This window comes from Zerene cesonia, chromosome 9, assembly GCF_012273895.1.
Source record: "Zerene cesonia ecotype Mississippi chromosome 9, Zerene_cesonia_1.1, whole genome shotgun sequence".
Lineage (NCBI taxonomy): Eukaryota > Metazoa > Arthropoda > Insecta > Lepidoptera > Pieridae > Zerene > Zerene cesonia.
Window position 1 is genome coordinate 6,696,866 of NC_052110.1, and position 13,468 is coordinate 6,710,333.

The 13,468-nt window shown below is 30.0% G+C and overlaps 1 protein-coding gene across 2 annotated transcripts; it reads left to right on the forward strand.

Annotated features, from left to right (window-relative positions):
* Positions 1-6,391: 6,391 nt before the first annotated feature.
* Positions 6,392-10,258, forward strand: LOC119829041 (MYG1 exonuclease). 2 transcript variants are annotated; one of them, XR_005287789.1, is made up of 5 exons: positions 6,392-6,719; positions 7,426-7,676; positions 8,279-8,845; positions 9,488-9,827; positions 9,885-10,258. XR_005287789.1 is itself a non-coding variant. In XM_038351405.1 (4 exons), the coding sequence occupies exons 1-4, from the start codon at positions 6,612-6,614 to the stop codon at positions 9,645-9,647; spliced, it is 1,086 nt and encodes a 361-aa protein (XP_038207333.1). In that variant the 5' UTR covers positions 6,392-6,611; the 3' UTR covers positions 9,648-10,258. The 2 variants fall into 2 exon arrangements, 1 of the variants encoding a protein (XP_038207333.1); XM_038351405.1 differs by having other exon boundaries at positions 9,488-10,258.
* The last annotated feature ends 3,210 nt before the right edge of the window (positions 10,259-13,468 follow it).

A 13,468-nucleotide genomic window follows, 5' to 3' on the forward strand; every position in this document is an offset into this window, starting at 1 on the left:
TAGAAGATAAGAATTTTAGAGATACTTGTTTTCATTAATTTGTAATCTGATTAATAGACTATGTCCAGAGTCATATTAACAATTTTTAAACCAATTGTAGAGATTTAGAGACGCGTATTTTATATGACATCGTTAAATTGCGTTTAAAAAGTAATTAACTAGATTATAAGACACGAATTTGATCGTAAATATTATTATTATAGGTACATATGTTAAATGATGATAAATATTTACCAACTAATAATAATCAACATAAAATTATTTAATAATTAATCATGTCAAGACTAGATTGCATATTGATCAAAATAATTGCCTCACGAATTTTATAATATATTATTTAAGAATTTTCATTCATTTATTCAAATTTTGAAAATTCTATAGCAAATAGATATATTTATTTTTCGTTTTTAATCTGTATTCGACCTAGGTGGAGAAAAGAAAACGTCTATTTTCTATTTATATATCTATATATTATATATTATTATCTATTTTCTATTGTATATTTGTTTATCAAAATACATATTTTTTCACGTAAATTAATATAAATAATTTGTGATGTATGTACGCTCCGATTTACAGGTTCTCTTACAATGTAGCATGACCTTCCCTGTTATGTAAACTTCGTCCTTCATCGTCTTTGTTCCAGTTTTTTATGTGATTTCATAAATACAAAACATACACACGAAATAAACGTATCTCCGATATTTAATCTCTCGATAATAACACACTAACAGTTGAATATTTTTTGTATGTTTATAATTTATCTTGTTATTAATAACCTGGGTATTTACTATGTAATATTATGTCCTAATTATAAATACTTTTCGTGATTAATTTTGTCTTCCTTTCAATTAATTTAGATTGAAAAAGTAAAGGCAGATTTTAATATAATCTTAATTCGCAGATAATTATAACTTTCATACATACTTCCTACTTCCACTAATATTATAAATGCAAGTATGTGAGGATGGATGATGTATGTTAGTGTTTGTTAGTCATTCACGCGAAAACCACGGAACGATTTTAATGATACTGTCGTAGCTTATGTATCGGAATAACAACTTTTAAAATATATAATTTTCAATTTTAAAACCTCATGAAACAAAATTAAATTCTAAAGAAAGGAAATAGATTGTATTGGACATTTAGAATTAGTTTTGTGCTAAATAATACTCGCTTTTGCCATGAGTTTGTCTCCCTGAGTATTATGCCTCATTTATATATGTTTTATGTATAAATAAAATTGCAACTAAAATATTCAAAAATGTTGCATATCTCATAAATTTTTCTACATTTACTTTTTTCTCCGCGTATTTAAACGAGCAAATGTCAGCTTATATATCAGCCAGCGGATATTCCCCGTTCCCATGACCCTGGGATTTCGGGGATAGAACCTATCCCCATTGTCTTCCAAATTATCATGTACCGAATTTCGTCCAAATCGGTACAGTGGTTACATGTGAAGAAGACAAACAGATAGTTACGTTCGCATTTATAATATTAGTATGAATTGTGACATTGCAACACAAAGTTATTAATTTTTATTGCGTTCAATTATTACTGGAGTATTAAAAAATATTTAGTTGTGTTTAAAACCCGTTAAAATTGTTTAATATAATTACATTATCTATCTCGAAATGTATTCATAATTTCGATAGTGGCAAAACAGAGCCTAGCCGATATTCTAGAGGATTATAATGCACTTAAGGTCAAGAACGTGTCTGCAATTACAACTCTATTGAAACGCAATACGGAAAATCCTCTGAGAGAAAAATATGATGAATCAAGAGGACAATCAGGTTACGTGCTTCTATTAATAATAATAAAAGTTATTTTCCTTACCTTTCCTCCGTACGTTTGACAATTGAACTTTAATATATGAAATAATAGAAAGATAAATAACATTCTTTCAAAATTTCTCATTTATAAAGCATTTCAATGCTATAAAACTAAAAATTAAATTTAACATTTATAAATTAAAAACTTTTCAACGGATTCTCACAGTCTCCCCGTGACCACGCTCGCTGCAAAGTGTTCGAAACGTCAGGTTAATAATATAATGAATAAATCGCGTTTAAAATCCGTTGAAAAGTTTTTAATTTATAAATGTATAATACTCGCGTGAAACCAAACACAAGAAAATATTAAATTTAACATTCTTTACAATTCCCTTGGACTGATTTCAAAAATTCTTTTATCATTGGAAGCTGCAGTTATAAGTGGCATAGGCTATATATGTACCACGGATGAAACTGGGGCGAACAGCTTGTATATATCTTTCAACGATAGATATATACTAGCACTGATCTATCAACGCACAACCAACCTACTAGACCGATCGGGCTGAAATTTAGCAAGTAGGCAGTCACTGTGATTCGCATTCTCTAAAAAAGAATTTTGATAAAATTGACCTCTGAAGGGATAACATAGGATTCTAATGTGAATTGTGAAAATTTCATCCACGCGGGCGAAGGTGCAGGCTAGCTAACATCTAGATAAAGTATCCTTTTATACGGTTTCCGAAACTATTCGTTTTGCATCTTTTATCACTCTTATCCATACATTTCCTGTCACAAACAATATCGTCGGTAAATAACTGTTTATGTACGATTATATTAAAGACTATATAACGGGTTTTTAACGTGATTTATTCATTATATTATTAAGGCGACCGGGAGACTGTCTCCCCGTGACCGCGCTCGCTCTAAAGTGTTTGAAAATTTGGGTTAAGAATATAATTACTTATTAATCGAGTTTAAAATCCGTTAAAAAAATCTTTAAGATCTTTAAATCTAAACACAAGAAAATATTACGATTATATTAATTAATTTATAAAGTATTTAAACTCAATTGTTAAAAAAATTAAACACCATTTAATAATAAAATAAAATAAAATTGTCATAAAAGAGCTAAATAATAAATTACTACCATATATATTTATGGCTATATAATTATGCTGCGTCAGATAATATAGGGTATCTAAAAAATCTACCTTCAGGATAACAATCAGTTGGTACTATAAAATAGTACCTATTAAAAAATAATTTACCTATCTCCACACACACCCACACACACTGAAAATCTGGATCCAATACAATTATTTTCAATTTAAATGTTTTAATCTAATCCCACTCCAATATTCTGGAACAAAGCATAATACATAATATATTATTTAATTTATCACTTACCTTGCGCCATCTAGTGACATTCTAAGCGGAGTTCGTTCTAAAGACTATTTTAATTTACTTAACATGAAGCAAAAATTGTACTTTACAGTTCAACATAATAGCTACATGAAGAAATGAAGATACCAAAAAAATATACACTCGTAATTAAATGTACATGAAAAAAAAATTAACAAATTTAAAAAAATATCCAAACAATGCATATAGCCGATGTATATACGTATATTATGTATAAATTGTTGGAGGATATAAGTGTTTCTATATTCATTTAACAAATTAACATTTAATGAAGCTACTCGTCTCTAATAAAAATTCACACACCCTCACAGAAAATTGACCCAGTCCAATCCTTCCTTCCAGTAGCCAGTCATTTCCCTTACCACTTAGAGCAGGCGGTCCTTGATCATGGGCGGTGGTGATCGCTTATCATAAGACGAACCACGAACTCAGTTGCCCGCTATGACATAAAAACTAATATTATCTGATATATCAAATCTTCATGTTGCTGTGTTTGTCACCAAACTGATCGAAAACGGCTGGTTCTATATTTAATAAATTTTATATGCATGTTGGGTAAGTCTAATACTCGGCTAAGATCTATATCTATAAGATAAAAACAATTTTATCAATTAATTAAATTTTCCATAACATCATTTTTTCATAAATTTTTATAGTGGAACCTATAATTAATAATTAATTACATCATTGAAATGTATGCACAAAATCTTCTAAAAATTTTATAATAATATATTTCATTTTAAGTACCTATTTATAAAAGGTACCTACGTTAAATGAACAAAATTATAATAAATAATAGATACAGCTAGCAGAAAAGCAGCTTTTAGCTTCCAGCTTCAGAGTCTACAGGTAATCAAGCAATTTCATATTTAAAAAGAAAAAGATGAAAGAATACAAGAAATTCCATAATTAGGCGGGATTCGAATCCACTTTTTTTTCCGTACCGTGGCAACGCCTGGCCTCTCTGCCGGTATAAAATAATATGAATGTTTTTCAAGCAATTCCGTAACAATAAAACCCTGCATCTCCCATGGCAACCGCAGAACACCAGTCCATGAAATACTGTCAGAAAAAGCGGGCACGTGCCTCGCTTCCCAAAAGCGTCGGCCTATAAGGACAGTGAATGCCACGGGAGTTATATATGGTTCAAGAATCTTGTTGACTGAGTGCTGACTCGAACTTCAATTAGCGATGATTTAAGAATTTTTAGACAGTTTTACGTGACGTTTAAGACGTCTTAGCATAGGTATAGTATAAATGAATCTCTTCACTATTGCATTTACCTACTGCCATCTGTTACTGTATATCTAACTATATTATTCACTATTTATTAAGTCAGCCGGTAAAATAAGACTGTGTTATTAGGTTTTTTAAGATTGTGCATTTTATGAATTATTTTTGATATAGTTCGTATCAAACAAGCGAACAAGCGTAAAAAATAGGAAATATTTTTTTGGATTGTTCGCTTAAAAAATATTAGTATAGATGAATATTCGCTTTATGCAAAATCTTATGTAAGAATTAATAAAATACTTTTGAAAATTAAATGTCGTTTGATGAACTTTGATTAAACTCATTGTTCTCTTTAAGTACTCTGTGTGTTTTATGGCTATCCTATAAATATAAACGCGAAAGTTTATAAGTATGTCTTGATGTATGTATGTATGGATATTTGTTACTCTTTCACGCAAAAACTACTAAATCAATTGCAATGAAATTTAGTACGTAGATAGCTGGACAACTGGAATAACACATAGACAACTTTTTATCCCGATATTCCTACAGTATACAGACTTACGCGGGTGAAACCGCGAAGCACGCCTAGTCTTTTACAAAATATTATTGTTAAGTGTATCGAAACCGATATTAAACATGATGTTGGAATATTCATCTAAACGAATGAATGAAACGAAGGTGGCGACACCCTTTATTTCAGATAAAAAGGCCCGTATCCTTTTCCTTGCCCTTCCCAGTATTTCGTAAGTTAAGTAGGCAAATTATTTGTAGGAGCATTAGGTCTGCAATTGGCCTTACGCATCTTAAATGGTCTTGGGCGGTGGTAGCGCTTACCATCAGGCGACCCACCAGCTTCATTGCCGACAATGACATAAGAAAAAATATATAAGTTGAGGGTACGTGATACGACTGACTACAGTGTGTGTTTTAGGTATTACTTTTTTTTCACTCAACTTAGAAGTCTATAAGTGTAGGTAACTTCTTTTTGTTAGACTGTTTATGTTAAATTGAATTTCTATATTAGAAAAAGATGAAAAGCTCGGTGTACATATAGATTTAACATTTATGATTTTACTCAAAATTGATTATTTAACTTATGTTTATTTACTACTTAACGCTATGCTCTTAGAATCGTTTCATTTTGATTAGAATTAGTTCTATAAATTTGATAAGACTTTATGGACTAGTTTCACAATTTGTTGATTATGTCACTGATAATCTACACACAGGATATGAAACACTTTAATTAGTATATATTTTCACACATTATTATTTATTTGTCTTAACTTAACTGACACATAGACTTATCAAAAAGTTGTGAAATCGGCTTACAAATTTAGAAACACTAACGCCATCTTGTAAGGCAAATGGTAAACTGGAACGCGAATCGACGGGCATTTTAATGTCAACTGAAGATTGTTAAATTGCAAAATTTGTAATATCCCTTTTACCACACGTTTAACTCATTTGCACATAGGATATGTCGGTTAGGCTATGAACTGTTAAAACATTTAAAAACATACCAGAAAATTACATTAGTGGAGCAGACGCGATCAGTACACATTTTTTACAGAATATCAAAATTTTGTTTTTTTTCTTTTATGGCAAAAAGATGGAACTATTTGCCAAAATGTTTAAAATGAATCCTTTCTTGAATTTTTTTAATCCCCTCATTTTAGCGCCAACTAGATTTCTATTAATATTTCAATTACACTAAAAATTAATTATGTTCCTACAGATGTCGCCATTATAAATGCATCATATTTTATTATTACAAATTAATCAAATTGAAGAAAAATCATTTATTTCTATTTAAATGTTAACTAAGTAATTATGTGTTATGTTCATTAAAATTGGTAATTCCATGGATATTGACATTGAGAATTGATTATTACTTACCTTATCTGTGGATAGTGTCATTTCATAGATTATATACCATAGACATCACTTATATGTTATATACCGGTGGCAATTTGCAAACTGTTTAAATTAGAATTTTTCATTTTGATTTTTGTGCGTGTTCCATAAATTGTGTTAATACTAAATTAATATATTTGGTTTTTGAATTAAAACGACTGCTTCGTCTCATATTTACAAAAGTATTAGTTTAATTCAAAAGTTACTTTGGATTGCCGATTTATATTTGTAAGTACGGCACGATATTGATAACTTATGTTTAGACGTATTTTACCTAAATTTGCCGTATTGGTTTCCAATAATTATAACTCTCGATTCATTAGTGTTTCTAAAAAATTTCTTATACCAATCAAAATGACTAAGGTATGTATTCTTAAGTTTGCTAACAATTTTGCTTTTTAATTTTGAGGTTATCAAAAACTACAATATTATGCATACACAAATCTTGACGATTCCTGTGATAAGTGTTAGGTTCACTTACATCAGAATTTAGTTTTGGTTAACAATACATTATTGATTTATTTATTACAAACTACGTGGTATTTTGAATTCAGTAAATTTAAATTGATAATTTTATTCTTGAATGCCGCTTTTTTATGCTTTGTTTATTTCAATAATCAAAAGTGTAATTATTAAAAATATTCACATCGTATAAACATAGTCGTAATAAGCTAAAAATGTTTGTCTTAATTCCCACATATAAGAAATATTGAAACTAAAAAAAAACAAGTGAATATTTTTAGTGGTGGTCAAAATTTCATGAATAACAGTAGGAAAGATTTCTTTTTATTAGACCTGTAGTTCTTGAGTTTGGTGCATTCAAACAAAGCAACAATCTCCTCAGTTTTATATTATAAATAGTATAGATTCCTCTTACAAGTTCTGTCCAGTTCATTTATACAAAAGGCCTTTTTAAATAAAATGGTGCAAGTAATTTACAAACATTTAGTGTGCTAAATTTGAATAAACACCTTTGATTAGATAATGTTTTTTTTTTAATATTGTGTTTGTAATAAAATATTTCCATTTCTTAATGATTTATTTTTTTTAATTTTTTCCAACACATCAGATCGGAACACATGATGGAGTCTTCCACTGTGATGAAGTCCTTGCTTGCTTCATGCTCCAGCAACTTCCTGAATATAAAGATGCAGAGATCATCAGAACTAGGGATATGGAGAAACTCAATGCTTGTGATATAGTTGTTGACGTTGGTGCAGTATTTGATCACAATAAGAAGAGATATGATCACCATCAAAGGGATTTTAATGAAACTCTGAGCAGTCTCAAACCTGAATTGGGCGAGAAATATAAGATTAAGTAAGTGATATATTTAATACCTTTCCAATTTATTCCTGAAAAGAGTAAAACTTGCTTACATCTGTATGTCCTGTTACTAACAAGGCTTCATTTGTAAAATTACACAAGTTCTGCATCAAAATACCAAAAAATTCTAAAATTTGTTTTATTTGTTACGTCTGTTTAAATAAATTTTAAAAATATTCTGAAAATATAACATTACTATGACTTTTGCGCCTTGCTATGTCAAGTATGCTTAGGCAGCCTTGGTGATAATAGCATAGAATTAATTAGAAGTTAATAAGTGAGCATAGAATCCATAATGAAGTTATAAATTTATTTACCTAATTGTAGATGAATGCAATTTGTAATATAACAATTGATATGTATAGAATTGGTTGACATTTTCATTCACAAACTTGATTATATAGCTGTATCAAAGTGGTATAATCTTTTTCAAATATTCAAACAAACTCTATAAAAATTTTGTCTCTCAATTCTTGGTGTTGATTTTTTTAAGATTTATATTATTGATGTTAACTGCAATGTATACGAGAGGGATCAATCTTTTACACATTAAATATTATAAAAGAAAATATCTTACACTTGATAATTACTTTCAGGTTAAGCTCAGCTGGGCTGATCTATGCCTTCTATGGCGAGAGAGTTATACAAACACTTGCACCAAAAGAACACCCTTTACATGCCGATGACCTCAAACTTATATTTAAAAAAGTTTACAAGAGCTTCATAGAAGAAATGGATGCTATTGACAATGGTGTGCCAATGACAGACGAAGAACCCAGATACAAAATTAGCACTCATTTGAGTGCGAGAGTTGCCAGACTGAACCCTGAATGGAACACCTCACAGAAAATCAATGTAGAAGAACTATTCTATCAAGCTATGAAGCTAGTGAGAGAAGAATTTATATACACAGTTAATTATTTCATATCAGTCTGGCTACCAGCACGAGATCATGTGAAGAACGCGTTAGAAGACAGATTTGAAGTGCACAAATCGGGTAAAATTGTGGAATTCAAAGAGCGCTTACCGTGGAAAGAGCATTTGTTTGATTTGGAAGAGGACATGGGCTTGTGCCAAGAGATAAAATATGTTCTGTTCAACGACAAGCCCAAGTCCTGGAGGGTGCAAACGGTGCCAGTCGCTCCTAGCAGCTTTATTACCAGGTAATAACAATAAAGATATTGTTATCAATGAATAAAGTATAAATGTTCATAAATTTTGAAAATACGCAAATCTTCTTAATTTGCAGTTATGTGTATTCATAAACTGAATTTACACAAAATTAATGGAATTTGCTAGAATTTAATTATTGTGAAGTTTTATCATCTGAAATTTGACCTTTATTAAATATTTAAAATACTAAACATTATATTAATTCATCAGTGTAGATTATGATGTGGTTATTTTTTATATAATTTTTTTATGTCTATGGTAAACCGAAACACTGCATAGCTGATTGTGAAAATGCACCACAAAAACCAAAATATTTATCAAATAACATAATAGTGTGCTATATTTTCTTATTGTTATGCCTGTCCAAGATAACATAGAAGATGCAATACAAAATATATACATTTACCGGCAGTTAAATAATATTCATAATCGCCTCGTTATCCGAGGTCTATCCGAGTGGTGTTGTACATATGTTAATTGAACATTAATTGAAATTATTGATATTAACACTTTATTCTGTCACGGTAATGTTCAAATCCTAATTGCCAATCGATAAATTCGTACTACACACATGGCCAAAGTATTGTTCTGGACGATTTTGAGCTTGATTAAATCTAATTAATAATTTTCAGAAAACCATTACACCCGAAGTGGTGGGGGGTCCGGGATGATGTACTGAGCGAAGTGGCGAACATTGAAGGTTGCATATTCTGCCACAGCACCGGGTTTATTGGCGGTAATGTGTCGAGAGATGGCGCTTTAGCAATGGCCGTTGCTAGCTTAGAAGCGTGAAACAAAATGCTGAAAGGTTACTTAATTTTGAGTTCAACTTAACATAGGCACCGAGTAATCAATCGCTCATATAGAAATGAAATAAATTTAACATCTACTGGATCAATTTAACACACTGAAGGATTGTTCTAGGTAATTTTTATCCCCATTCAATCTCAATGGTGTCAGATATATATTTATGTAATAAGAACAGAAATGCACTTTACATAAATCAACTAAAAGTCTTTAATGTTTTAGGATTTTTTTTTTAATGTGCATCATGGATTCGGGAGATATACTATTAATAAATATATTATGATATTTTTTATGTATTTGGCCACTGTTTACATGACATTATTATAAATAAATGAGGGTTTCAGTTGAATAGTTAATATTATTCTAAATAATATGTTTATTTCAATATTGGCTACTATTGTTTTTATCACATAAATGTAAAAAACATGGTATTTCTATGTTTTATTTTAAATTTTAATTGCATTCAGCTTGAAATTGAGTTACTAAATGTTTTGTAGCATTCGATTATGGTCAATATGCTGTTGGAAATAAAGTGAAGTTTTCATTGCTTGGAAATAAAATTGTAATTGGTGAATTTTGGTTGATGATTAAAAATAATTAAAACTAATATGTACCTTTTTATCTGACAACTTATGTTATGGAAACTTACTATATGTTATGGAAGAAGTGAACAATCGGGCATTACACATATTACGAGATCATTATGAAAAACGCCCAATATAAGAGTACAATTTGATAAAAATTATCGAATAGTCTAATTGACTGGCCATTATATATATTGTCAACCTTTCGGGCAGGTTATAACAAACATATTTAATAACTGTATTTTATTGTTGACATTTGACATAAAATACACTAAATATATATAACTAAAAAGTGACTGACTGACATAGTGATCTATCAACGCAAAGCCAATACCACTAACAGATCGGGCTGAAATTTTGCATGCAGAGTTATTATAGTTGTTATGACATAGGCATCTGCTAAGAAAGGATTTTGATAAATTCTACCCCCAAGGGGATAAAATAGAGCATGAAAGTTTGAACCATAAATTTTATTAGGACCGCGCGGGCGAAACTGCGGGCAACAGTTAGTTAAATCAAATAATAAGCAGATTCATCATTTGTTTTAGTTATAATCAAAAACTTCTGAATTGAATTAATTTATTAAGAATAGTCATTGAAATATAATATAAAACTTAATTAAAATTTAAAGCAAAAACAATGTATCCTTGTTTTATAGATTACTAGCCGCGCCCCGCGGTTTCACCCGCGCAAGTCCGTATCCCGTACGAATATCGGCATAAAAAGTTGCCTATGTGTTACTCCAGTTGTCCAGCTGTCTTCGTACCAAATTTCATTGCAATCGGTTCAGTAGATTTTGCGTGAAAGAGCAACAAACACACACACACACACATCCTTACAAATACTTCGTATTTATAATATTAGTAGGATTAGTAGGATAGTAGGACTTATGACGGTACGACTGCGAAAAATTATACAATTCCTGACATCATAACACATGTTACGTACATGGCCGAATGTTACTTACATGATTATTATAATACTTAGTACATAAGAGTGCATGTGGCGAAGGTGATTTAAGTAAAACTAAAAAAAAATGAAGCAGAATGATAATTAACTGACATAGCGTCGGGGATAGTGCAAATCCGCGAATCGTACCATACGTAAACGTGCGGATCTGCAATAGATCCAGTTTTACATCGGATGGTTGAAACTTAAATAACTTTATTAATTCAATTAATTTTAAGCTCATTCTTACACAAAAAGTAATGAGTAATGTGTTCTATCGCTTGGTAGAAAATATATCGATTTAAGTAAATAATTAATTAAGGCCCAACGACAATAACGCGGATTTGCTTTTGCATTTAAGGGGATTGGATCATTGGCACTTAAGGGGAAAGTACGTGATTTTGAAATGAAACAAATATCATTATTTTAACGAAAATATTATTCAATGTGGAAAATAAAACTATACAAAATTATTGTAAAATCTTTGCCTCTTACAAAAGTTAGATAAAATGAATAAATGTTAGATAAATGTAACAAATTCAACATGAACTTTTTCTCTTAAATCTCTTTGAATTACTCTTATAAACATTAAACATATAATTAAATCTTATATTTATTCAGAGGATAATCAGGCTTTTCAGTAATTTCAATTGGAAAACTTCGGAATATCACAAATCTTAAATATATTAATGAAATAAAATTATACCACAATCAAACAGTCTTAATGCTTAAAATTACGTACTTAAAAATAATAATAGGCACTAGTAGGTAATAATTAAAATCAAATTATAAAAATCAACAAAGGAACTCAACTAAAAGATATAATAATTGTTCATTTATAAGGTGTAAACAGTTATAGATTACTATTCATTAATAAGAGGCAGGTACGAATTAGGTATTTCTGTATGGCAAGTTGTCATAGAATTCATGGCAATCTGAAGGTATAACACTTTTTAATTGTTGTAAATGTTCATATTTTGATTTGGATATTGGTAATCTATCAGCAAAGAGCTGTGGTGGTATAAATCGCTCAATTCTTTTTGACCTTTGTGGTAACAGTTGAAACTCGTCATTGTAGTTAAGCTTGTATTCAATTGTACCATTGGGATTGTATTTTAGTACTCTGATGTCAACCACACATTTCGCACCAACCCCTCTCCCAGGGCGAATTGTATCATAAATAAAGTTATTTTTAATACTATAATCTTTAAAGAATGTCTGGTCGACTGTTGCTACCTCATATGGAGATGGATTCAGTCTAGCTTCTTTGGTAATCGAAGAGTACTGATTAGGCAAAAATATTTCACGATTTTTTAAATTTCTTTCAATTATTGAGTGAACTGAATCCACCTCCATCTGAGTGTGACCTTTTTCTAAAAATTTTTGTGTAATCACAAATATTTTTTTCCATCGCCAGCAGCAGATTAGAGCGTTAGAAACCACAACATTTCTATTTTGTGATATGCATCCATCACTAAAAATAACAACATTTTTTGGGCAGTCTTCTATAATTTTCTTTAAATAATTAATTCAATATAAAAAGAAGCATAAGTTGATGCTTTTAAATCAGTAGTTCTGGTCTCAGGTCTCTTTAGGTCTCATCAAACCAATAACACTTTACATTATTAGTGCCCAGATTGTAAATTGTGAAATTATGAACCATAAGCTTTGTTTTAAAATACAGTGCACTAGCTTTCAAAAATGGACATAATTTCACAGCTTGTAAGTCAGCGTTGATAAGATGGAGTGTTCCATTTTTCGCTCTTTCTTTGTCTAAAGTCTTTTCTTGTCTAGCTAAATCTTTTCGTGACAAGTGTTGCTGATATTCTTCTTCACTAATATTACCTAATCTATACGAACAACAAAGATCACATGCATCATTTTTTGTTTGAAACAATGCTATGTTTTCGTCTTTTAGAACATATTCAAATAGTTTTCTTGAAACCACTCTCTGTGCCTTTTTTTTACCTCTTCAACATAGATACGATATAGTTCACGTTTAGACTGTATTATTCGCTCTACATATAATTTCGTACTTTCTTTTCTGCAGTAGTGAGAAGGCATTTTGGGCAAATCCCTTAAAAATGCTGGCACAAATTCTTTTAACGTAGGGGAGAGTAGGGTAATGGGAGCCTACTAAGGAAAAAATTGAATAAAACCCAAATTTATGACGATTGTAATTATTTTAAAGTAAAAACTCTTACTTTCATTATGTTTGTACAGGAAACTTAAAAAAAAAAAATATATATATATATATATATATATATATATATA